The sequence below is a fragment of the Polypterus senegalus genome, chromosome 1 (genome assembly GCF_016835505.1).
Source record: "Polypterus senegalus isolate Bchr_013 chromosome 1, ASM1683550v1, whole genome shotgun sequence".
Lineage (NCBI taxonomy): Eukaryota > Metazoa > Chordata > Cladistia > Polypteriformes > Polypteridae > Polypterus > Polypterus senegalus.
This window is the reverse complement of record NC_053154.1, coordinates 284,285,770-284,313,603: the sequence shown is the minus strand read 5'-3', so window position 1 is coordinate 284,313,603 and position 27,834 is coordinate 284,285,770. Positions and strand designations below refer to the sequence as shown.

The window sequence follows — 27,834 nt, the reverse complement described above, 5'->3', positions numbered from 1 at the left end:
TGATCTTATTCCAAGATGGGAGGCCCGGAATGTTAGAAAGACACTAATTATTTATTATTCCTTAGGTCATACTCCTGACAAGGCAACAACAGGCTCCAGGGACATCAGGAAAATGAACATAACATAGTGTTCAAATCACCAAAAGAACTGCATGTGGCCATAATGCTTTTTAAATGAAAAGTAGATGTCTGCCAACCAGTTAAGCATGTATGCATGTGCTTGTGTACATATGCAATTCAGATGAAGAACGGAGAAGAGTAAAGACTTAAATGTCGAGTGGGTCAATGGTAGCCGGACAAAATAGCATTATTGCATCAGAAACCATGACTCTGTCACAGTTTTCATGCATGATGTGGCCACACAGGTATAAAGCATGGGCCAATACATATTTAGCCAACAGCAGTCCTGTTCTTTGAAACAGAGTGACAAAACTGGCCAATGGAGACTAATGTGACTTCTACAGAATAACTGAATGTTTAAGTCACTCTGCTAGTTAACTTAATATAGCAGTGTCAATAAAAGGGGATATCATAATGTACAATTTTAGGACTGAGAAAAATACATTTCCTTATTTAAATACCAGGTCCTGACCCTTTACTTTAATGGTAGGACTGTGAAATGGTAAAATCCTTCTAAATCTGATATAACAAATGTCAATAATAAAGCTGATGGTGGTATAATTGTACTGGCGGTTTGTCAATGGTACACATTGAGTCCCTGAGTATAAGAGGATAGCAGAATAGGCGCATACCTTATTAGCAATAATATAAGCTATAAATAGGCTTATTCAACAAGTTAAAGACACCTACCTCTGAATAATTCAATATTTTTACACCTCACATACATAAACCCAGTGAACAATATCTGCAATGACTTTAAATATAGTATCTGAAACAGATATCGACCTTCAGCTATTGTGGACACTTTGCTGAATCAAAGTCTTCATATATGTAGGATGTTCTGGAGGAACTTTTCTCCATTAAAAAAAACATGCTCCTATCGAAGCTACCACTCCTTAAATTATAATCGTGACATTTAACATTTATCTCCAAGAAAAGTTTGTGCTATCAAAGCAAATGAGGAAAGGACAAAAAATGTCAACAATGCACAGTGTTGTATTACAACTTTTGAACAATTTAAACATACTGAGGAGATGCATAGAATTTAAATTAGTAGTTTGACAACCTAAAAAAAAATGACAATAAAATAGATTCTTCCATTTCTTTTGTTGAAAACTGTCTGGAAACCCCATCTTTGGGACGGGTTGGGTATGAGTCAGGCACCCATGCTCCCCGTTATCACTGTCCATGGTTATTTATATTTTACAATGATCAAAATGCCACTTTGACATAATACTGTATACAGACAAAAACAACAAGTGTAGAAAATGTGTTAATTAAAAATGTCCAAAAATGAAAAGAAAAAAAAAAAATGAATGTGTGTTTACAATTGCTGTCTTCAGTACCTATATGCCAAGCACTCTTCGCACCCACCTTATTTCAAGCAAATCTAGCAAAGGTCAGAAGGCATGGAAAGTTCTCTGTAATGTTCTTTAAGTAATGCAGACAAGTACTGCGTTACGTTACTTAAAAAAAAAAAAAAAAAAGTAAATTGGCCTACATAATGCACATTACTTTTGACAAGTTAGCCCGAACACTGTTCATGATTCATTATGAGAGGTCTACTGCTGAATGCATTTCCAAGCTCAAGTATGCAAATTCAAGTCATTTTTGAAAATACTGGAAAACTAGAATATCTGCAATATGTCCCGCGCCACCCCAAACCAAGGCCAGTGCTTTAAAAATGAACAAACGAGGCCATATACTAATTTAAACATGAGGCAATACACTAAATCCAAATACAGTAAAGTCCTCCAAACATTGGACAATAAATAAATAAATAGTGTAATAGAATCAATGATAAAACTATGCAGGCGAGATCAGTGAAGCAGCTGAGACAGCAACAAAGCCACAATGAATGAGTAACATAGAAAGGAACCAGGGCAGAAGCCTAGCAGATTCTTCCCACCACCTTGAAGAGCTGCTACAACAATTATTGAAGACAACACGTGACTAGAAACTGAAATGCTAGACAGCGTGCAACTCCAATGCTCATATAATGGAAGATTCAAGGTGACAAATTAGCATCCACATTATATCACAGTAGGGCATACAATAAAACAATTGTTAACAATTTCTGGTGTCTCTGTAGCATTCCCTCCTACTATTGGGTCTTTACAATAGATTTGGGAAAAAATATGGAATAATGAAAACGATTAGCTCCAACATACTAACACACTCAAAATAGGCATTAAAATGATAAAAATGTACAATATGAAACAGAATTTGAAATGAGACTTGGCTGATCACTTCCCCTGCATTCTTCTCCAAATACCTGGCCAATTTCAGTTCCTGTCCTGCAAGCTAAAAGGCGTCTACCCTTTCAAACTAAACATGTATAGTGCTAATTTAAGAGACTACTAACTGACCCCTTTAAGATTCCAGAAATTAAATTTTATAAAGTGACATAAGCAGTAAATACAATACCATATTAAAAAAAAAAAAATCAGGTAAATGAATGCCAATGGCATTAACTCTGAAATGCACTTGCACATTTTGATTCTGAGGTGATGTGAGGTACTCCAAATTGCGTTATTCTAAATTGGAAGCTTTTAAAATCCAAATATTTGTCACGTTTTTTAAAGATAGTATATAATCAATGTTTTCACTCAAAAAATAAATAAATAAATAAAACACACACCATAACGGGATAATGTCACCTTTACCAAAGTGCTGACTGAGACAATTGCCTTGACGCCTCACTCCATGTGCCGGCCCCGCATCCATCTTTATGTCCAAGTAGAATATAAGATACTCAAGATTGAAATAAAAATGCATTTAACTTTGTCCAAAATTATAAATAAAAGGAATCTTATTAATTCAACTCAAAATATAGTGTGCATTAAAAGACCATCACAAAAAAAAAATCAAGTTTTTAAAACAAAATCGTGACAGTGGTAGAATATAGAATTTGTTAGGATACCCACAATCTCAAAAAAAAAGTTCAGTTGCCAGAATTAAAATTACATTTACATTTTTCAGTCTTTCCTCAAGACTCTTAAACTGTCTTACCAAACTTGCACTTACTTGGTCAAGTCTAAAGGCCATTTCTCTTTGCAATTGCTGAATTGCATTCTTGGCAGCAGCATCTTGAGAGACCATTTTGTCTTTTGAGGATGCAAGCTCTTTTGAAAGTTCTTCTATTCGTTCTTCAAGCTGCAGATGAAAATATGCATGTAACAAACCAAACAAGTAGCACATTTGAGTAAAAACAATATATAAATCTCAATATTTCTGCAGTGGAAACTAAAGCAACTTTCTAAATGTTAGCAATTACATTGCTACCTCCAAATGACCTAACTAAATAATGGTAGTAACTTATTTTTGAAACCTAATGCATTAATCCTGGAGGAGGAATTAGACTTATATAAATAGTATAGGAATATATAACTATACAACTTGTTTTTCTTTACTAATAATTAGTATTCAGTAAATAATCTATGTTTGCATGTGAATGGATTTTCACTTTTAATTGAATTAAAAAACAAATCACATGTGCACTGTTATGAGAATAGGTATGACTTGAATAAGTAGTAATTTTAATCAAAACTAGTGTCACTACAATGTTCATTGTAACTGTTGCTTTCATGAGAAATATTAACATGATTTTATGGTTGCATATTTATATGTGCAGAGCAGTTTGGATGCCTATTCAAAAAGAAGATACATGGCAAGATACTTTATTATACATTCTCAAACTAAGATAGCAAGACTTTGCAGAATAAAAGGCTGTTTTTCCTTTCTTTATAAAAAATAAGTTTTAGGAACTATCATTTTTTTAATTAATGCACCTCTACAGTTAAACAAATTGTCTGAATTTGTCACACTGAAGCCTCTAGTAAAATCAGCTATACCTATCAATGGAAGTTTCTTTTGTAATACAAATTATTTTACTAACATTTAAATATAAGAAAGGGCTGATATACTATACATATTGAAGATTTTTCGTCACAACTTTATTCAGTGTTCACAACAAAGGAAAAAGTTTCTACAAATCTCTGTTTTACATTTGAAAAGTCATGCCGTGGATACACCAGATTTTTTTGATATGCTTCTAAATATAGAGATTTGTATAAAGATCACTTTCAGTGTTGGCTTTGTGGCAAGTTCACCAATTTTTAGTTTATGGTGGTTATTAGGACTAGACTGTGTCAAAGCTGTTGGACTAATGGCCTTCCACTGAGGCCTTGTTCACATGGGCGTTAAGTTTTTGGATAAACGAACTTGCTCTGAACGTCCTAGACGTTTATGTTGCATTTTGTGGTGGCGATCGATTGACTTCTACACCGGCGTTCATTTGTCTCTGTCTAACGCCAGCCTGCAGCCCAAATTGTAGTTTATGTGTTAACCTGTGGAGGCAGTGTCGGGAACTGGATATGAAAGCCCTTGTCGTTTTATTTGAGGTGCCTCCTTTCAATATGGACCATTTTGCTATGTTAGATATTAATCTTCTTGTTTTAAAAATACTCGTAATACGGCGACGTAGGGAGAGAAAAATCGCCGCCACTACTGGGTTCATCCTCTGACTGCACAACGTCGGGTTAAAGGAAGTTTTTTTTGTGCTTTATGAAGAAATGCGAAAATTTCCGCGCAAGTTTTTTAATTACTGTCGGATGTCGGTTTCCACTTTTGATTGTCTACTGCAGCTGGTGCAATGCCACATTGCACGCCGATCAACCAATATGCGACTTGGTGTTAGCCCCGAAGAGAGACTACTTGTCACTTTGAGGTAAGGAAACAGTAGTCGAGTGTGCGCTTACACCGGTGTTATGCACTGAAATGCAGCCACCAACCCCCCTAATCCCAAGCATAAAATAAACGCGCAGAAAACGAACTAGAAGCGGTTTCCTTGCGTTCGTTGGGTTTTGAACGCCAAGAAAAAGCTGCATGCAACGATTTTTTGATGCCGTATAAACGCAGCGGACAAACGACGTCACCAAAGCCCGTGTGAACACTCTCATTGACTCCTATGTAGAAAACACTCGGCGCTTGATCCGCGCTCACCGGACGCTACGAACGCAAAAAAAACACTCGATTGAACAAGGCCTAATTATTCATAGACAGTGTCAGGTAGGGACTCATTTGCCGTTTTAAGCTTTCTTTTGACATCAATACATGGAGGAAACATTATCTGGATAACACCAAAGAATAATATTTAATAGGCAAAATGTTAAAAACTCTTGACCAAAGCTTGAAATTACCAAATCACTCCTGTTTTCTTTAGGACTACCTTTTGTTACAGACAGCCAGGTGGAATGCCTCCATAACAGAAGGACTGGGAGAAGGAGCTTGCACGGGGCAATACCTCCCCCGGGACGACAGAGGGCATGCAAAAGTGCCACTGCCAGGAAGTGCACGGAGAACAGCTGAGCCCCCCTCTGCAGGGCTGCCGCCACACTCGGAAATGCAGCCAGAAGGAGATCATGGAACACCTGAAGCACTTCTGGGTGCCCTATAAAAGGGGGCTGGTGCCACAACTCGAGCAGCCAAAGTCAGGAAAAGGTGGATAAAGCTTGCTGGAGGAGAAGTGGAGGCAGAGAGAAAGAAGAAAGGGACAGTATATTGGTATTATATGATGCTTGTACTGTGTGCTGCTGTGGGGAACAAGACAAATGCGTTTCCCACAGCTGAATAAAGGTGTGTTGTGTGCAACACTTGGCCTCTGCGTCTGTTGTGTCCGAGGTTGGGGGAGCTGTATGCCCCCTGATGGTTCACACTTTGTAAAATCAAGGGTATCAATTGATAATTAATCCAATATTTCAGAATATCTATAAAAACAGCCTTTGTTTCTCTTGTTTTCAAGGCACTTCACAGAAGCGACAACAAAGTCTGGTAATTTATGACAATGACACTGAATTAGCCATTGAATTGGACTGACCATAACACTGCTTGGAGCTGAAGAATGCATCTTATTCACTCCCATACCATTCAAACGTGTGTGCATGTGTGTCAAAATTAAAGACCAGGAAGTGGATGGATGAATGGAAGTTTAAATTGAGATTTTCATTTCATTTTAAATGTATCACAAGCATTTTAACGTTGCAGACTTAAAGTACAAACATAACAACTGAATTTACACAAATGGTAGTACAGTTAAAGTGTGCACTATCAGGAGTTTATGGAACTATCAGAAATTATAAAGTAATAATTAACAATATGTAAACAATATATATTGGCCAAATAAAATATATTGTGTTAACCAAATAAAGTGTACATTACAGAAGCTTTTACTTCTAAGCAAACAAATTCCAACACCGTAAAAATATATATAATGTATAAAAATCTTGAATTGGGCCAATTGCATTTTTACACAGTTTAAGTAAAATTAAAATCACCTTTTTAATGGAAACAATATACTGTTTTTCAGTCTCAGTGTAGCTTTTCAATTTTTCTTTCATGGTGTCCTTCTCAGAACAGATTGCTAAAATAAGCTCTTGATGTTTCTTGTTTTCTTCTATTAACCTGTACCCGCATTAGGGAGAAAAGAAAAAGGTTAAGCTCTAATCATGCGAGTACTGAGTAACAACTTCTTGTGCAAAAAAGAAATAATGGTCTAATAAAAAGAGTCAAATTAAAAACAAAAACAAGTAGGAGACTAAATGAGGGAAGAAAAAAGCCATTACAGGCCAACTATTCTTTTCCAGTTTAGAAGGGAACAAAGCTGTCCTCAAACACACCCTGCTAGTTGCAAAAAAGTATGCACAGCAGTGTTATATATATTTTTAGTATAATTTCTAAAGTCTTACAATATACAGGGCAGTGGAATTTGTACACAAAACCTTTGACTCCAACTCCGAATCCAAATGAAAGCACACAACATACGAAATACAAGGTATTTCATCACTGCTAGGAGGAATTATCAGGCAACTTTTTAGCTCCCTAACGTGTTAAAGTTTGGGTTTAAATTAAAGGCTGTAGCAATGCAGCTGTGGCTTACAAGAACCAAGTAGCATTAAACACAACACTAAATGTACAAAGTCAAAAAAGAAGCTATATGTTTATTAAACGTCTGTAGGAAAAAAAGCTTAATTAAATGAGCAATTCTGAAATTTTAAATTTTAACACATCTTATTACATATTTAGCACATTTTTACTGACACTGACTCAGACTCCAACTCCAGTAATCCAATAATGGCTTCCGACTCCACAGCCCTGACAACATATGGCCAAAACATTCTCCACTCTGCACAATCTAAGAACGAACACATTAAGAAGTTAATCCATATACAGAATAATTTAAACAGTTAGCTTTTTGCCATGTCCAGATGAACAACAGTTTATGCTGAACAAAATACAAGATAATCTTTTAAACATCTGTTGGAAATACAGTAATTTTGTAACTAGAAATGAAACCAGTTTTCAAAAAGCTGTGACAGAATAAGGAACATTAAAAAGCAGATAGATCAACACCATTCAAATACAGTTTGAGGCATTTATAAGAGGTTACATGCTCAATGTAAAAGGCATGTTAAAGTTAAGGCAAGCTGACACAATGCAACAGTTCAATAACACAGGAATAACCACATTAGATCACCTTCACCTCTTCATTTCAAGGCATACATATCCCTATTTGAAATTATTAAAAAGAGCAGTTCCCCTCAAATTCAAAAGTTTACAATTATTTTGTATTTGTATAAAGCAAATTTTCATTCGACCTATGTTTATTTTTATAGGCCCAATTAATGGCCCATGAACTTCATATTCTCAGAGAACACAGAAGAACTTTTCACAAAACATTTTCAAAGCAATATGTATACAGCAACATGAACCAATGTAGTTAATTTCTCCATTCCATCACAAACTTTACTAAATCGCACAAAAGAAACCATCTATGGCTACTGAAATCTGGTTACAGTACCTTAAAAACAGTTCTAGAATAACATCTCCAACTTGTCAGTATTCATCACTGTGAACATTATCAAAACAAATCATAAACATCACATACAAGTTTTTCATCTAGCTTCTATGTTCAACATCATGTTAATGTCTTACAGATTAGAGCCCAACCTTGTGGCGAAAAAAAAAAAAAAACAGATTTTTTGAGTAGGTGCCTCTAACTGTCTCCTTCATGCTATTTTATTCTTGCAAGTTTTTAATGCTGCTATAAGTTGGTCTCAATACATACATTACAGGTCAAAAGTTTTAGAATACGTCAGTTTTTCCAGTTTTTCTTCAAATGTAATCAGCTGAAGTGCAGTAAATGACCTAAAATGGTGCAAAGGTAAGCAGTAGACTTTATCCAATCTGCAGTAGTTCACAGCTAGTATTTCAAGGCCCTATTTTGTCCTTCAAGGATTGGCTTTCTTACTGCCACTCTCCCTGTCAAATCTGAAGTCTACTCTTCACAGTAGAGATGGAGATGTGCATTTTTCAATTACTGTTAAACTGAGCTTGAAGCTGTTGTGCTGTGCAGTGCCTATCACATGAGCTGGGACACTCAGGAACTTGTCAACTGATTGGTTTGTGACTTTGGGTCTGCTAGATCTCTTCATATCAGAGTTTCTTCCAGTTTCCAATTGCCTTTTGATTGTGTAGGGCACCATACTCACTGACACTTTATAGACTTTTTTTTTGCAATTTCTCTAAATGAAAGGCCTACACTTCTAAAGATAATGATCTGTCTCATTTCATTTGTCAATTGCCGTTTTCTTGCCATTATTACTGGAATATTGTCCATCCAAGTAGTAATTCATAAGATGTAGTAACACAGTCTACTCCATCACGGTTTTAAGACTGATGGTTTTTAAGTAATCCACAGATGTTGGGACACCTGTGGAAACTGTTTGCTTTACCTTGCAAGCCTTAATTTATTTTAATTGCTGTAGAATATCTGCAGGTTGTAACCTATTAGATGTTCCTTGAAGAAGGCCCATTTGTAATATTCTGGCATTTCCATTTTTTCCACTGTTTTGGCTAACCTAAACCTTAAATGTAAACCTCTGGCAGTTTTCCGCTTACATTTTCTCCAGACAGATCATTCACTGTATTTCAACAAATATATTTGAAGAAAAAATGGAAAAACCAAGATGTTCTAAAACTTCTGACCGGTAGTACAAACTAACTCATACTGAGTTATCTAGACCTACTTTAATGTAATTACATACATAATGTTCAAATATCCCAAAGATGTAACAATTCAAGTAGACCTTTTAGAAAAATTCTACCATAAATCTCCAGTTTATATACTCGGAGATCCCTACTGTTAGGATTAAAAGTGATTTTTTTACAATCATGGTATATGTTCAGTCCCCATATGAAACTGCCTTCTAAAGCAAATTTATCAATTTGAAAAAAGAAAACCCTTAACTAGCCCGCTCTTGTGTTACATAATGGAGCTTGGGAGTCTCGGGGCTCATTGTGGTGGAGTGGGGGTGAGGTATTGGGGAAACTTAACACTTATTAAATACACCCACTTTGAAAAAGCAAAAGGTTTCAGTTCGAGAAAACGTTCCTTCTGCATCTCACACATGTAATTTAAAAATATCTTGTTTCTAGTTTACTTTTGCAACTCTTCATAGTCCTAAAGTCCAGTTAACAACTCACTAGCAGGCATGCAAATGCAATTGTTTGGGGGTTGTCCCCCTTGATGAAACAAACTCACTTCGAAACCAGTAAACATATTGCACAGGACTGTTGATCGCATTTGTGGCCCACTTACAAACCAATGACGGAAACATGAGACCAACCCAGTGGTTAACAAACACTCAACTAATGTACCCTCCAAATGAAAAAATTGCAGTTTGGAGAGTACTGGTCAGGTCATGATGGAAACAACCTTACAATAGGCCTGTGTGAAAGTTCTGTGCATTGCTGCTACAGCTCTATAATGTCAAGCAGGCCTCGCAAAGCATCCTGGAGCGCTGGGGGGGAAAAAAAATTTTAAAAAAAAGTTCACCTAAGCCAAGCACAAGGCGAGTTTCCAGGAAAAGACTCAGCAAACAGTCACAGGCAATGCTTTAGCAATTTTCACTGTTCAACACTAGTCACAATCTCAATAATGGTGCTTGGTGAGGACTTTTTGAGATGAACTCTGGCCCAGAAGAGTGCCACTGAGGAAGATGATCTAAGGAAGACCAGTGACAAAGTGAAGCAAACAGTTGGGCTCATTTTAAAATGGCTGAATCTCACAACATTTTGCTTTTTTATCCTTCTTAACATGGCATTAATACACTGTTTTGCAATATGTGTGTAATCTTCATACACAGATCAATACTCAACAACATCTTGGACATTAAAAGAAGACAGAGGTCATAGTACTGCCTAAAATTATGAAGACATTCCCCATTTCCCATTGGTGAGGCTTTGAATGCCCACTTCAAGTAATTATAGTTGTAGCAGCATGGGGACACAACTTAAATATTATGCAGCTTCTACATAAAGATCTCATTAAAAGCATAAAATACTCACTATCTAAGATTAAGCATCCAGTTAAGTCATACTGTAAATAGAAATTGAGCTTTTGACAGGAACATGTAAAAAAAAGACCATGCTGGTTTGAGTTCATAAAGGGTTAAGTCATTCAAGTCTTACAAATAAGTTAAAGAGAGTACATCCCTGGCATGAAGACAAATCTGGTCGCTCATTCTAGAAGAATGCTTTAATTCATACCGTGGATAACCACATCACCAGTATTGGTGGGCCTCAATTTCCATCTTTGTTTCTTCTTAAATAAGTAGAAATACATGACTGCAGAAGCGGCCACTTGACACAATTTAAGTGGGAAACCCTGGCCTTAAAAGTGACAGAACATGTATCGGTTTCCTAAAACTGTATATTCATCAGAAAGAAAAACAAAGCCAGAGCCTACCACAGCAATCCTGGCAAAAAGCACAAATAAATTCGGTAGAGAAAACAAGTCCATTACAGGACATGCTTGCACATATCAGTACTTACTAACACTAAAACAATTTAGGTTGGCCAAATAACGAGACGTATAACTTTGAAACACAAAAAGAATGCAGAATACCCAGAAACCAACTGGAACAACATACATTACAAATGAAATAACAGAGAATTTGGTAGTAGAAATTGCACCCTTTGCCATACAGCAATAAGGCAGTAGTGCTAACCTTTGAGATTACAGTACCAATTAGTGTCAAGGAATTCTGAAACGCACAACTTTGCAAAGGAAAAAAAAAAAAAAACAACCTTTTCCAGAACATGTGGACTGGCATTTAGGTTGCACATTTCTGCTTGACAAACCTTTAGATAAGAGAACACTGTGCTTACCATGGACAGTAGCATAATACATCAACAAATTAACAAATGCAAAAAGAATTCAGCAGATTTTGGTCATAATGGAATTTAAAACATACAAAAAAGGGCAAAAAAAAAAAAAAGAGAGAGACATCTATTCTAATAATAAACTTACCATGTATTTTTTTCACTAGAATAAAATTTGATTCAAACTGTAAATATAAATACTGTGCATATCAAACTATGAAATATTGTCTTGCAGACACTGTAATAAAAAAAAAAAATTCTGGGAAACAGAAATATGGACCAACTTACTTTGCAATTGCTTTTTCTTGCTGCAAACATTTTCTTTGTACACATCGGTCAAGGAATACTTCACTTTTAATCCCATTGGGAAAACTTCCTTTTGTGATAAAATCACATGAAAGTAATTCAGACTCTATTTCATCCAGCAGTTTCTCTTGCGATAACGTTTGCTGAATTTCAGAAATCATAATCTGTGTACTATCAGTGTTATGTAAAATTAAGGGACTCAATTCATGGCAAGTCTGTGATTCAGAATTTTTGTCTTCTAAAGGTCCTGTTCCCTGTGGGTTCTCACCACTAGATAAAGAAGATCCAGAAGGTACCTCCTCAAAAGTAACGGGGTCCGCACCCAATGAACTGTTCTCTATTAAAGACACTCCTTTTTCCTTAGTACTTCCAGTATTTTCAAGGGGAATTGTAATGTCCTTTTTCACAACATCAACATTTGAAACAACACAGCACTTGTTTCCAGGAATGTCAGAATCATCTATCAAAGAGTTTTTGGGAGAATCAGAATCTGCATTTTCTGGTTTTGAAGATTCAGTTATATTGTCAATAGAGCTTTCATCGAGAGGTAGATCACTGGCAATTGTGAGCATGTTTTTATTTTGCAATTCTGGCAACTCATCTGTGGTAGGTATTTCTGGAACAGGTGCATCTAGCTCCATTCTGTCACTTTGTCTAGAGTCTGATGGGGGGGGAAAAAAAAAAAAAATCAGTCAATAATTGAAACATTATAAAAACATAACAAAAAACTAGCATATACAAACAAAATTAAAGACATGCATAAAAACTTCAAGTGTAAAATCTTAATTGAGTCCATCACATCGAAGAATACACAAACACCACATTAAATCCCCGTTATTCTCTAGGTCTGATTACAGCTCATAAAACTGGAGTTTCAAAAGAGCCACTAAGCTCTATTAGCACAGCAGGAAGAACACACCTCACATTAGATTCTATCAAACAAAGAATGATGTTCATGTTCATTGTGCTAGACTATGGTTTCATCTCCCCATGTTATATGGAAATTGTAAGAATCCCTAACATAATGACCTTTACAGTTGGTCTAGTGCATGAGGCGATTCTGAAAGAAAGCATCAAAATCCCAGACACATTAATACTCCCACTACCACACATACACTTTCACACATTCCGCATATCAGCGGGTACAACTCACAAAATAAACTATACATAAAGCCCAGGTACAGTAAAAGTTTCCATTTACTCCCTACTACAGTATTATAATAAAACACTGCTTATGTATTCTTTGTGCTATTTAAGCTGTAAACTGAGCTATTTTAAGTCACTTCATAGTAACTGTATGTTATGCTAAGTCCTATAAAATTTCTGCTGTGCCACCCTGGACTTCAGTACTCATTTTGTAATGAGGTTAAAAAAAAATGGAGTTGATGACAAGTATGAGTACCTGGGGCAGTATCAGGCAGAAAACAAGTAACAAAGAGTAGTATCCGTGTATCCCTCCCTTTTATGCTCCAATATTAGAAGCAACAGATGTATGCCACCACCACGCTTTTTCATTACAAGCAAAAATGCTGAAGGAAACACCAGTAAAGCATAGGCAATAGATACTGGTATAAATTATTCATATTTTAAGTAAAACATTAGCTTACACACCATCATATATAAGGTCTATTTCCATCATTATGTCTATATACAGTACTTAATACTTAGACAACAACATCATACAACACTATCATTAGTACAATCTTTAGGCCACTCTCCTCCTGCTTTAAGCCTCATTTCCACCATCCCCACCCATATCTATTTTGTAATTTATTTTTGACAAAAAACGTTTTGCATGTATCCACTGATGTTACTTAAAGAATTAAAGAAATTCTCACATTTGTTTGAGGTGCAGCTAAGAAAATGTATAATAATGCAACAACAATGATCTAAGTTTTTGACATCAACCTAAAACCTGGCAATGTAGTTCTTGCCACCATGTACTCTTGGACAATTTTTTTTTTTTTTAACAGACTAGCTTTTAAAATTCCGGAGGGGGATTGGGGTGGGGGGCAGATGGAACAATAATAAAACAGATGCAAACTATTCCATCTTCTATATACAACATTGTGATTACTATACTGCACTACAATTGAGGAGAAGGCAGGCATCAAAACCTATTCACAATTTAACAGACCACTTACTCCTAGAGGGCTAAGACAAAACCCACTTAATGACTCTGGACAAACTTCAATTATTAACATTTCTGTAAATATTTACAAAGGAAAAAAAAAAAAAACACTTTGAAGACTTGGGCCGGTTTACACTTTACACGACACAATGTGTGTGCCTGCAGATGCTACTGCTACACAAGCGGAGTACTGTTTATGCTTGAGCTAGTAACTTATGTAAATCTGGAAAATTCCTCTGGATGGCAGAGCGAGCTATTATCATGGCGAGAAAACAACATCCAGCTTCACTGTATTGTAAACTGCCCGAAACATCAATTAAATTCCTGAGACACCTTGCCACAATATATCTCTGAAAAGTATGGATGTTTAATGCTTACATCCATCAGTACAGGGATGTGCCCATTCCAGCTAGCCTCAGGTGTGAGGCAGAATCAATCCCTGGATGGGGCATCAGCTAATCGAAAGGTGAATAAAAGCACACATATACACTAGCGTTATTTTAGCACCAACAAATCCCCAAACATGCATGTCCTTGGAGGGAAACTGGAGCACACTTTGAAAGCCCACCAGGAAAACATGCAAACTCCAGGCAGGGAACACCAGGGATGTGACTCCCTACTGCAAGGCAGCAGTGCTACCACTCATATCACCGTGCCTTCTACACAAGTGTAATTATTAACAGTATTATTTAAATGAAGTTAACAAATTACCTGTAAAATGTAACATACATGGTTTAACACATTTCATCATGAAAGTGATATCAAGTATGAATCTAAGGTTTGTAGATGTGCAGGGAGCTGGAATATCATACATTTAATGTGTTCTGTGTAGCAATCACTGCTGAAAGTGCAGGAGGAAGCCCCAGAAGCACATAGCAATTAACAACTGGGTCAGTTTTAGATGACATTTATGATGTTCTACTTTAATGACAAAATAAATTATAAGATTGAAATTTCCACTTTAATCATGAAACAGACCTTTATTTTTTTCTTCACTGTGTCTGGCTCAAGTACTTCCGTACATTCTGATGCTGTTGCAAAAAACAAAAAAAAAAAAAAACACACTCCACAGAAGATGGTATGGGAGACCTTTAAAATGTATTGTGTCATTACGATGGGGGATATGCGGCGCTTGTATTGCTTATGTGAGAAACAGATGAAGAAAACCACCACAAATATATTTGTATGATTTGCTTCTCTGCTTCTAACCATTAATCGAACATCAAATCATGCACATTGATCCTGCAGGATCTGAAAAGTGGCTTGTCGTCACATGTTGATAGTAAACAAAGACTCTGACATCACATTCCAACTTGAATATACGGCCCCCCCAAATTTTCTGCTGGTACTGCAAATTGCACAAGCATCACTTTAATTTCTGAAGATGTGCTCAAAGGACATGTCAAATGAGCGCTGGGAATGCATGGCAGCCATGATACTTGTGCATACAATTTCTGAGCATTAAGCATAAACCAACCCTTAGATTCACTCTAGTAAACCTATAAATAAAAAAGAAAAGGTAGTTTGTCCAAAGTATAGACATACACAAGTCAGAAATATAAAACATTTACATCTATATAAAATGCAATAGGTAAACAATATATGTGGAATATCAAGGCATGGGTGAATCAACAGGAATATATTCCTCTTCAAAGTTTAACACAAGAATTCCTGAAGCCTATGAAAAAAATCTGTAATCCCGGCCCACCTTAAATCCCTTCCCACCTCTCTATCAGCATCTTTTGTTTTGTAACTATGTCAATCAGCACAAGAAGCCTGCTGTCCAATCCCCCACCTTGACAGAGTTAAGCTTGGGCAAAAAGCTCCCCCAGCTCAAGACTTCTTAGCTGTGTGTGAGGTGCCTGGGGTTGTATAGGGAAAATAATACAGAATATCGTTATTTGGAATACATGCATTTCATATTTGTTCGGTGTCTACAAAGATCTGGGTAAGTTTACAAAGAAAGGAAATGCTGAAAACATACCTAAAGCAGAAACGTTTCCATGCCATACTAATAATGACATGAAGTGTATAATGTGTGCAGACTTTAGTCCAAATATCAAACAAACACATGGAGATAGGCAGGACCGTAACAAAACATAGCTTCTTCACAGCACTTTCGCTGTCTAGTAGACTGCTGCACCATGACACAATACTGCTTGGCACCATAAGTAAAATGGGACTTCCACCTGCAGCTAAAGTCACTTCAGTACACAAGCAATTTGCCAATCTGATAGCGGTCACGGGAGCAGACATCAGCCACATCACTGCTCTTGTAAAAAGGATGGAGATTAATGCCATCATCTTAGGAAAAGGAAAGGCAAGTTCATTGTACCATGTGAATGTCACTGAAAGAATAAAACTGAATAATAAAAGAACAAGTGCTAACATTTACAAGTAGCCACAATTTACACCTGGTGTTACAGACTCAAATCAAATGTATGTTTCTATTATATTGCACAAACAATGATATTATTATTAATAGCAGCTCACTGCTCAAAACGCGGAGCGCCTGGTCTCGAACCAGGGACCTCGGGGTTATAAGGCACCAGTTCTTACCTCTGCACCATTGAAGAATGTGTGTAAACTCCCTGTTGATTGACATATGAGCTTGAGTTTTTAACTCATTGACAGCCACATGTAAATCGAATGTTTTTTTTCCTTTGGTTATATTCTTGAATAAAAGCTCACATGTATATTTGATATTTGGACTAAAGTCTTCACACATTATACAACAGAAAGGTAGAAATCTTTTCTAGCATATGCTTTAATGATTTGCAGGAAAAAAATACAACTTATTTGCCTTCTTTGATCAAATGTTGAAAACAAAGACCATCAAATTATTCCATGTCAAGGAAAACAACCCGTTTCTAAATGACTCACACAAAAGTACATATATAATTTTATTTATACATTATTTATCACAGTCATTATTATTAAAAAAAAAAAGATTACAAAGAAAAAAAGGAAGGAAGGGGGTATCACAAGAACTCTAACATTCAGGTAGCCAATTTCCTAAAGTGGAATAATGATGCGTCTACCAGTTAGATATGACCTGAACCAGTTAACAGCAGCCCCTTTAAGCCCAACAAGATGTTCAAGCCGCGACAGCAATATCTCATAGTTAATAGTGTCAAAGGCTGCGGACAGGTCCAGCAGGACAAGGACTGCAGCACCACCTGAGTCAGTAATAATAGAGATGTCATTGAATACTTTAAGGAGGGCCGTCTCAACACCATGATAAACGCCTAAAGCCATCAAAAATTACACTGCCCACTCTGACCTGAATTTTAAATCGCATATTAATCAGATTACTAGGACAGAATTTTTCTACTTAAGAAATATAGTAAAAGTTAGACCCCTTTATAACATAGCAAGATGCTGAGAAATTAATCCACACTTTTGTTTTCAGTCGACTAGATTACTGTAATGCACTCCTCTCAGGACTACCCAAAAAATACATCAATCAATTGTGCAGAATAGTGCAGAATGCAGCTGCTATAATCTTAAGTAGGAAAAGAAAATCCGAGCACATCACAACATTGGTTACCTGTGTCATTTAGAAATGACTTTAAAATCCTGTTTATAGTCTACAAAGCCTTAAATAATCTCACTCCATCTTATATTTCGGAATGTCTTACATCTTGCACTCCAAATCGTAACCTTAGATCTTCAAATGAGTGTCTGCTTAGAATTCCAAGAGCTAAACTTAAAAGAAGTGGTGAGGTGGCTTTCTGCTGTTATGCACCTAAAATCTGGAATAGCTTGCCAATAGGAATTCGCCAGGCTAATACAGTGGAGCTGAAAACACATTACTTTAACATGGCTTTCTCATAGCTTCATCTTAGTTTAGTCCCAATGCTCTGTATATTCAATTAATTATTATCATCATCCATGGTATTCATGTTCAAAATCCATACTAACTTCCACTTTCTCTGGGTTTCTGGGGTGGCACCTGCGCCACCACCACCTGATCAAAGCACCGTGATGTCCCTACGTTGATAGATTAAAGGCCAGAAATCACTATGACCGTCATCAACAAGTTCTTCCATGAGAACCCCGATTACCATGAGGGCTGATTCATGTCATTTATATCAGGTAGAATGCCTAGAGGGGGCTGGGCAGTCTTGTGGCCTGGAACCCTTGCAGAATTTTTTTTTTCTCCTTTTCTCCAGCCGTCTGGAGTTTTCTTGTTTTTTCGGTCCTCCCTGGCCATCTGACCTTACTTTTATTCTATGTTAGTGTTCCCTTATTTTAATTCTTATTTATTTTGTCTTTTTTTTCCTCTTTCTTCATCATGTAAAGAAGCACTTTGAGCTGCATTATTTGTATGAAAATGTGCTACATAGATAAATGTTGTTGTTGTTGAAATATAAGAAGATAGTAGTAGCAATTGAGCACACAAGTCACGAAGATTACCTGCTGTATACAGGTGTATATAAAACACTTTAAAAAATGTACTGAGGTTCATTTGTATGCATTATGACTGAATGCTTGCACTAACAAACAGGTGATTTGTCTAACATACAAATAAAATTCCACCCTTCATTTGCAAACCTGATTATCCAGTTATAACTGAAGGAAAAAATAAACATTACTTCAGTGTAAGCATTTAATAAGAGACTTAAAATAATTTCAAAGGTATAATTAATAATTAGAGTATTACTTTAGAACAATTATGACGTGAATAGCCCATTCATCCCAACAAGCTTGCCAATCCTCTTCACCTAATACACTTCTTGAAATCCACCACAGCTACAAGGTCCACTACTAACAATGACTCATCTTCTGTGTTAATGCAAGCTGGCAAGTTGCCCTCATATGCCCTAGCAACCACTTCCATGGACATTATTTGCATTGCTTGCACAACATTTTTTTTCATCTCTACTACAGTCTTTAATTGCCATAGTGGGTCTTCTGATATATATCTGATTATTTTTTCTCAATAAAGTACAGCTAAAATTTGATTTAATGTTTTGCCTAAGACAGCATTCTATTTCATCCCAATACATGCTATTGCAGCAGTACTCAACAGGCAGACTACACTGTATATCTACACCTAAACACAACTCAATCCTGGCTTATTCCAGCATACACTGATACAGTGCATTGCCACACTCGCCACATGATGAACCTCCTCAGGATCCAAATTAGGACCCAAGCTCAGCAGTGCAATGGGAGACACCTCAGCACCACACTAGTTTGAATGGAATGGAACAGTGTGCGCCAATCCTGCCATCAACCCCCAAGTTTTCCCTGCATGTTGGAGGACCTGCTTTCAGACGGGGAACAAAACAAAAATGTGGTTAAATCTGTGGATAGAAAAAAAATTCTAGCCATACGTAAGCTGGCTAGCAATGAGAATACAGTGCTCATTACTGGGTGGTTTTGTATCTAGTGCATTCACAGAATTTGCAATATTCAAACAATAAACTCAATCACTGCTGCTTGGGTCTTCAATCTGCTACTTTAGACACAGTCAAGGAACTAAACAGCAGCTCCCTAAACATACAGTTCTGCTCTGTTCTACAGGCTGCAGAAAGGAAAATATCTGGTAATTAGCAATTGTTAAACCTCACGGAAAAAGTATGCTCAAAAAAATGCTAGTACGAAGAAATAGTTCAAAACATGCATTTAAGCTTGATTTTACTGAAATAATGTCTTTATTCTTCCAGAGAAAAAAAGAACAAAATCAATGTAGCTAATTTGTCATGAAACAGTTGCCACTATGACTAACAAATTTTGAGAACTATTTCAAGGACACTGCGAGAACACCCACAAAATTAAACTAGATGCAGGCACCATATCAAGTTTCAAGCAGGATAACAATGCTGCAGCAAGGACATCATTTGAAGGCCTTGCTAAGACCACCCTTAGTGATGAAATCTTCGAAATACCTCGGAGCCTGGATTTTAAGTTAGCTTAGCTTTATTATACATGCAAAATTTCATTAAGATCAAGTAATGCTCAGTGTTGGGGTCACCTTCCCACTACAATCCCACTCTCCTCAATGAAACTTTAAAATATTATTCCACCTATATTTTATTTTGGATCAGCAAAAAATGTATATATGCAAAATTTGCTGAAAATTGGTTTAACCACTTTTGCATTAGTCAAACAGGCGAGATCTGATCCAAGGACTGAAATGAGATCTTTAGTGTGCAAAACATGTAAATAACATCAAATGAAGGCAAAAATTGAAAGACTGGCAAAGGGTATTTTGATTGTATTTATACAGATAAGGTTAATGCAAAAGAGAGAGACCTGAAACAAATGGGTCCAATGCTACAGACAGAGCATCACCCATTACAGGTAAACCTAAGGGATTGGTGAAATATTAAAGATCTGTCAAACAAGACAAGATGACATATTACTCTTATTCCACCAGGCAGTTTTGTGTGCAAGTCTAGGTGAAACGTACTCAAAACTCATGGCAAGAAAGACAATTGTTAGTTACATAAAAGCATCTCCAACACCACAGCATCATTTGACATGAACAATACGGACATAGGATAGTGCAAAATCTGATCATTTATTGCTCCATAATAATGTTTGGTGGCTCAGCAGATGCAGCATACTGAAATGTTGAAGGTTATTCAGAAAGAACAGCTTTTTTTCTGTCTAAACGAGTGCAAAAGCTAAAACGTTGGTGGGTTTCATACAAAAATAAAAGAAAAATGGAAGTTGTTTTTTGTCTGATAGAACATCCCACCTCAGTAATTAAAAAGTCTAGTTCCAGGGCAGAAACAATGCAAATTGTGACATGTCAGCTGTATTTTCTTTCCAGAGAAAACTAGAGGTTTTTCAATGTGACATAAAGGATGCCCTGCTTGACTTCCCAAACTGTTGTGCACAAACAAAAAAGAAAATATCACCATCCAAAATAGGTTGAGTTTCTGGAGAAATGAAGTGAAAATTTTCAAACTGTGCATTAAAAATCCAACTGCAGTTAAAAAATGTTGCCAAAGTATTTTTATTTCTAATAAAGTCCAGAGTTCAACTCAAACTGCAGTCTGTAAAAATCAAAAATACATAATAAAAACCAAGTGTTCTTCAGTACAGAAGAAAAACACAATAATTAAAAAAAAAAGCACATCCAGACATTTGAGTTATTATCTCCTCTGCGCAACACACTTTTCTCTCCCAGTCTCCCCAGCTCACCCAATGGGACCTGGAGCTGGACTAGACACCAGCAGCTGAAGTCACTCTCCCCAGTTTTCATAATGACTGCTTCCATCTGGTTCTGCAATGATGCTTGGAGGCAGACCTCTTGTCTTCCTCTAAGCAGCCTTGGCATCTAACAGATCTCTAGGAGTCTTCTCCATCAACCCAGATCCGCCACGCTTTGCTCTCTTACAGGACTTTTCTCCACTGGATCTCGCTTCCAATTCTGTAGTTCCTTTGCTTTCATTTTCAATCTGCTCTCTTGTTGTTTTTTCTTCTCTCAGGCTCTCCTTTATACCTCCGCTGAGGTGATGTCCTAATTACAGCCTAACAAAAGTCAATAAGGAAAGTGGACACAACTATGCTCACATATATAAGTGCGATCAGCTCCAAACTCCTCACTAGACATCCCAGGGTCGCACAAACGCGCGCGCGCACACACACACACACACACACACACACACACACACACACACACACACACACACACACACACAGTCTCTTTTCACCTCCAACACTCTTGACATTCTGTTCCTTCAGAATAACCCCGACTCCATTTCTTCTCCCATCCACACCAGGATAGAACAATTTGAATCCACCTCCGATCCACTTGGCTTTACTCCCCTTCTATTTAGTCTCTTGCATGCACAATATATCAACCTTCCTTCTCTCCATCATATCTGCTAACTCTCTCCCCTTACCAGTCATACTGCCAACATTTAAAGTTCCTACCCTCAGTTCCACTCTCTTTATTTTCCTCCTCTCCTCCTGCCTCCAGACACGTCTACCCCTCTTCTTCTCCTTCTTTGGCCAACAGTAGCCCAATTTCCACCAGCACCCTGTTGGTTAAAAGTACTGGTGGCGGTCGTTGTTAACCCGGGGCTCGACCGATCCAGTATGGAAATTTTATATTTAATAAATAAATCAATAAAATAAAACCACACACACACACACAAAACAACAATGCATGACAACAGACCCTAATGTGCATCACCACAAAGGATCAGTACTGCAACCCTATTACTTTCTGGACAAAGATGGTTACTGCAGCAAATGTTCCACTCCTGAAAAAGCTGGCCCTTCTAATTCTCACCTTTTTGCCTCAACATACTGCTATAAATGAGCATTTTCAACTATAAATGTTAAAAAAAAGAAAAACAAAAAACTCATACTGCCATTGACTCACCTATGTGCTCTTGCATTAGTATTTCCTTTCCACGTAATAAAAAGCAGGACAACAAGGCACAAAAGCCCCGCCCCACCCCGGGTTGTAGTGGCCAATAATCAGTGTTCTCTATTAGCTGCCTCACAGCTACACTGTTTTGTTTTTGGGTTTTTTTTTGGCTTTTCATTACTATAATCTTGTCCCCATATTGAGTTTTGCACTATACATCATTTGTTTTATTGTCTTATTCATTTGTTTTATTGTCTTATATGCTGTTCTTTTTATATCTGAGAGTTATAGTGACCACTGTATTTTCCCCTAGTCCTATTTAGGATTGGCCTGGCATAGCCGTGTTTGTTTGTCTTTATGTATGCATGTATGCGCTTGGCAAATGAACTCAATTCCGATATATGCAAGGTTACCTCTCAGCCATCATATGTGCATCTTAACTACAGAAAAGGGCTTCTAAATTGATAAAATGCTGCAGCTTCTTCTCAGTTTTCCAAACTAGTGTTTTTCCTAGAATTTCATAGCTGTGTCACAATTCTAATTTAAGTGTATTGTTAGCTACACATGATTATTTCACTTGAATGTTTCTTCAACAATGCTGTAACTGTAGTCTTAACATACAATAGCTCAAAAACATGTGGCAGGAGAGAGGGGTTCCTCCCTCAAGTATTAATATAATGGGGGAGTTTATTGGTTTGGGGCGAATCTCAACATAAAGCTTATAAACAGTGATATGATCATCATGGACAATAAGATTTCTTACCATGTGCACACTTTCACTGAAAACTATCATTATAAAACAGAACATTAATTTTCACTCGTATGCAGTTAACATCCAGTTATAACTTTCTTTAGAGCAAATGACATTTCTCCCATGCTGTCCTTAATTAGATATGTTACAGAGTTAAAGGAGTGGATGGATGAGAACTACTTTGACATTTAGCTCATTCGAAATCACCATTAGTTTTACTGAATCAGACCACTATCTACGCATTTTCTTTGACACTAGCATGTCATTTACGGCACAAATTACAAAACTATCAAAAATATGTTTTTATCTATGTTGGAAAATTAACATGTCTTGTGTTTTCTAAGTATGCAGGATACTGAGAAATTAATTCAAGCATTTAGTTCTAGTAGGATTGACAAATGCAGTGTGGTGTTCATTCACTGACTGCTCAAAATATTTTTATACAGTTTTCAGATCATTCAAAATGCTGCTGCAAGAATTATTACAAGAACATGAAATTACAAACATGTAACTCAAGTTAAGTCCTTACACTGGTTCCCAATTAAGTTTAGGGCAGATTTCAAGCTCTCCTTTTTACATATAAAGCATTACATGAATTTACTCTGCTTACTGACCTGAACTTGCCATTATTTACAAACTAAAGCATACCTTATGTCCTTAAAATACCAACCTATTTATGATTCCAAATATTAACAAAATAACAGTGGGAAGTCAATCTTTTAGCTACAGGACCCAGAGGCTGATGAATGATCTGCCTGATACTATAAGAAGTGCCCCTTTGGTCTCAGGTTTTAAATCTAGCCTGAAGACTTACTACTTCAATTTAGCATACCCTGAATAGAGATGCTGATTAGCATTGCATATTTCATTCTGGTTACTAAATAGTACTGAAATATTAGTAATATGATATTAATAAATTGGTACTGACCCTCCCCTATTCCATTTCTCTTCTCTGTATCCCCATGTGGCACTTGGTGCCTCTACTCTCCTGTCAGTTTTTTGCCTGCCTATAGAAAAGTCATCACAGGTTAAGGAGCACTGATATCATCAGGTAGAAGGGTCCTTGCATCAGACTGTCCAGCCCAGTACTGAATCAGGTGTAGAATGGCCAATAGGGGAAGGCAGTTCTCCAGGATTCTGACTGCTTTTCTGGAAACTGGCCATGTCCTACAATTAATAATGTATTTCTAAGTAAGTCACCTACATTTAGCAGGATACAGCTCAACATTTTTTTTTAATAAATAGGCCTTAAGTGTATGTACAAATAGTTCTCAATCATGTTCACAAACTGGCAGTAAGTACGCATCATGTTTTTTTTCCATTTTAATTGCATACAAGGATTAATTTTACTAGACAGTCCCAAAAGAAGAGGGTTTTAGTGAGCTGGTGGTTCTCATAAATCACAATTTAGGATTGGAAGGGTAAGATGTATTTCCCATGTATTGAACCAAGAGAGTACTACGTGTTTTTAAGTTTATACTTAAATGTGCACTTGCATGGTTTGCAGGTGTGTTATATGATGGGACAGTAAGATACAAGTCAAATGTTACAACAGCTCAGAGCTGGTCATGTGTAGTAAGAGACTAGCTAACTAAAACGTACATTAATTTAGCTACTTTCTGCTTGGTGAAAACTACTGCTGGAGATTCCTTGATGAAAGCATTTTAATATGTAAACTGACCCAATACAAGCAAAACGACATAAAATAATATATTTGAAGCTACCTGAGGCAGAGTTCAACTATCAATACAAAGTACATGGTGTCTTAACCCACACATTTCAGTATTTATAAACAAATCTCAATAATACTGAAATGCAGTACATGTAATTTACAAATCAATGCGCTAGTTGGCTTTTACAGGTAACAAACATAAAACACAATTATAAATGCATTTGTCTCTTCTTAAGAAAGAAAAAAAAACACAAACAACATGCCACATACTATTGTCAGCACAGACGAAGGTCGAATTTGTACTTGACACTCCAAATGCTTATGCACACGCATCACGGCTGCCACACATTCCCAGTGCTCTTTTGACGCATCCTTGGAGCACGTTATCAGAAATGAATGCGGCGCATGTGCGAGTTGCAGTACCAGCAAAAATCTAAGGGGCACATCGTGTTCAAGTTTGTATGTGACATCAGCATCATTTTTTTTTTTTTACTATCAACATGGCTAAATGCTTTGAGGAAGAGCTGACAGAGCAGGTTAGAAATTATCGTTATCTTTACAATGTGACAACCCCTCTCCAAACTGTTAAGGTTTAGGTGTGATCAAGGATTAAGGCAGAGTTTTCAAAAGTTACTTTTTTTAAAAACCATACCCTGCATTTATCATTGAAGTTAAATTACTATAAAACACATTTAATGGTGAAATACAACACATCACAGCATTCCTCAACTTTTAATAAAATAAAAAAGTAAAGGTAATTATTTTGCTCACTTCCCCCAGGAAATCATTCTATACACACTGCACTCTTCTTTTCACCCACTACACAAAAATCTTTTTAAGACAGCTAGATCATTATGCTACAGCTCACTGGCTGTAATCATCATATCCTAATGCACAAGTGATACTATGACTGCCTGTTTTCTGAAAGAATGAGCCTGGTCCCTGGCCTCCCATGTACCAGGCCATAGCTCTCTCTTCACTGTGCAGGTTCCTCTGCCTATTCCCCTTCCAAGGCAACTGACACATACAATGAGCTCTGATGGTGTACACATCCTTCAACAATGGCTGGACAATGAGCATCATCACCATCAACACCTGCTTTCTTTGCCTCAGTATGATTCATTGGACCCTATAACTTTAAAATGTAATGCATTTTAAAAGGTTATTTCCGTTGGTTATGCAACACACAATTAATTCACAGTCACTGGGGACCAGCCTGGCAGGCTTTGGTGCAAGGTCAGATCATTTGATAGGCTGACAGTCCATCACATGGAACATTCACTGATTAACAGAGTCACAAAAGCCTTTATGATCTATAAGAAAAAATTAAGTACCTGTAGAAAAAACACAGACAGGCACTGATAACACGTGCAAACTTCATCAAGTTTGTACACAGGATTTGTCCCTAGGGCTCTGGATCTATGAGGAGGCAGAGCTCTGTTCCTGGACCACTGAAAAATAATCCAATTCTTCTAACATAATACGGCATCTTATCATAAAAACCAGGAATAAAATGTAAAGTGGCCATCATCATTTCAAAAGCTGCGGCATTTGGGACGTTCAACAGGGAGTTCAGCATACCCGTGCCATTACAGAATTTCGTGCTCCCATATATCACATAAAACAGTTGTCCTCATTGCCCGATACCGGGTCCCCAGAAAGGTAGGGTCTTCGGACCCTCTACCACTCTAAATGTAAAGTGTAGATTGCATTTCAGTTTTATTTTTATTCCATTACGTATAAATTGTATTTTTTTTTTTTATATATATATTAAACCAGGCAACCTCTACCGAGCACAGAGCTCACCGTGTCTTTTGACATTTCAAATAATGGGAAAAAAACACGTACATCCAGCTGTATAACTCTTAAAAGTATACTGATTTAAAAAAAAAAATGGATAATTACATAATACATACACAATCGCAAGTGAAACAAAAGGCACCTGAGCTACTACAGGAAGCTGAAATCTTGACAACAAAGGTCACCAATTCCTTTAGTGATACGCAGGGCAGTACAAAATAAAAATGAAAACTGCTCTTTTGCGAAAGAGAGAAAATATCACCAGCGCACATTACAAAGCAGCAACAAACTGAATTTGCTTCAAATTCATCTAACACCACATTCCAGCATTACCAAAGCGCAACTCCCACTTTCTGTCAGATTAGTACCCAGATGTACCAGCCGCGAACTACTCCACGATTTACTTGGGAGCCCTGCTTTCAAAAGCACTTGCGTCACCGCAACCTCGTTCGATGTCACCTACCTTATTTATGGAAATGCCACCTTCATTCTGCTAAGAAGTATAATCAGCAGTCCTGAGTAAAACCTAACACTGCATAAATGAAGGACCGATTTGTTTCGTCACCAAGGCTTTCCGAGGTGACACATCAACAAAGATGGCTACGGCAGCACAAGAAAATGCTGCCATTCAGGCCTATAAGATCGCTGGCCGCGAGAGCGCATGCGTTCAGGAGAAGCTTTAACGTGTAAAGGGCGCTCCTGGCCAAGGGGCGGGGTCCCTCCGTTTCATTCTTGACAATTGATTATCGTTTCACCACCGCTTCGCGTAGATGTGTACTACCACATTGTGCGCAAGGAAAGAATGACCTTTTTAAGAATGTATGATATTATATTACGAAATATGGGAGGATGCAAACGTTTTCAAATATTCCACACAGTTTGCAAATTACAAAGAGCACCAGTCAGAAAAAAGCAAGTCGTTCCACTTAAATAGGAACAGTATGGAGCCCATTTAAAAAAAAAAGCATACAGACCAATATAAAGAATAATTTAAACTAAAACTTTTTTTATAAATATAACTCTTACTTGTGTGCATCTTACATTAAAAAAAAACTTGCTGTTGCCACCATTGTTGCTTTTGTTTACTTACTCCAAAACATATGAAGCAATAGGAATATTAATTGGAGCTTTCAGAACACTTCACATGTTAAACGATAACGCGGACAAACATAGTGGTGCAATCATTGTGTGTATGTGTGAGAGAGAGAGTGGGAGGAACTTTGTCCAAGGCTGGTCCCTGAGTTAAATAAGAGCTGGAGGCATGAGCATTTGGCATTTTAACTTTGAGAATAGGTTTGAAAATATTATATTAAGTTAGGAAAGTTGTGAAATGCACGAATTACTAAGCAATAGATAAAATGGCCATTCAAAGACATTCATATTACTGTACTTAAAAGTAGCACAATAGAACAGTGAAGGGGAAGCTGATGTCTTCATAGAACTTGATCAGAGCTTGGTCACATAACTTGCCCTCTGTGTGGAGTATGCATGTTC

At 37.0% G+C, this 27,834-nt stretch overlaps 1 protein-coding gene across 1 annotated transcript in view; it reads right to left on the bottom strand.

Annotated features, from left to right (window-relative positions):
- Positions 1 to 26,981, bottom strand: part of ccdc186 (coiled-coil domain-containing protein 186) — a 65,269-nt gene extending 38,288 nt beyond the window's left edge. The window contains exons 1-4 of the mRNA XM_039775934.1: positions 26,804 to 26,981; positions 11,631 to 12,309; positions 6,455 to 6,581; positions 3,147 to 3,275 (exon numbers count right to left, since the gene is read on the bottom strand). Of these exons, the coding sequence (XP_039631868.1) occupies positions 3,147 to 3,275; positions 6,455 to 6,581; positions 11,631 to 12,289 (915 nt within the window). The 5' untranslated portion in view covers positions 12,290 to 12,309; positions 26,804 to 26,981. The remainder of the gene's footprint in view (positions 1 to 3,146; positions 3,276 to 6,454; positions 6,582 to 11,630; positions 12,310 to 26,803) is intronic.
- Positions 26,982 to 27,834: the final 853 nt, after the last annotated feature.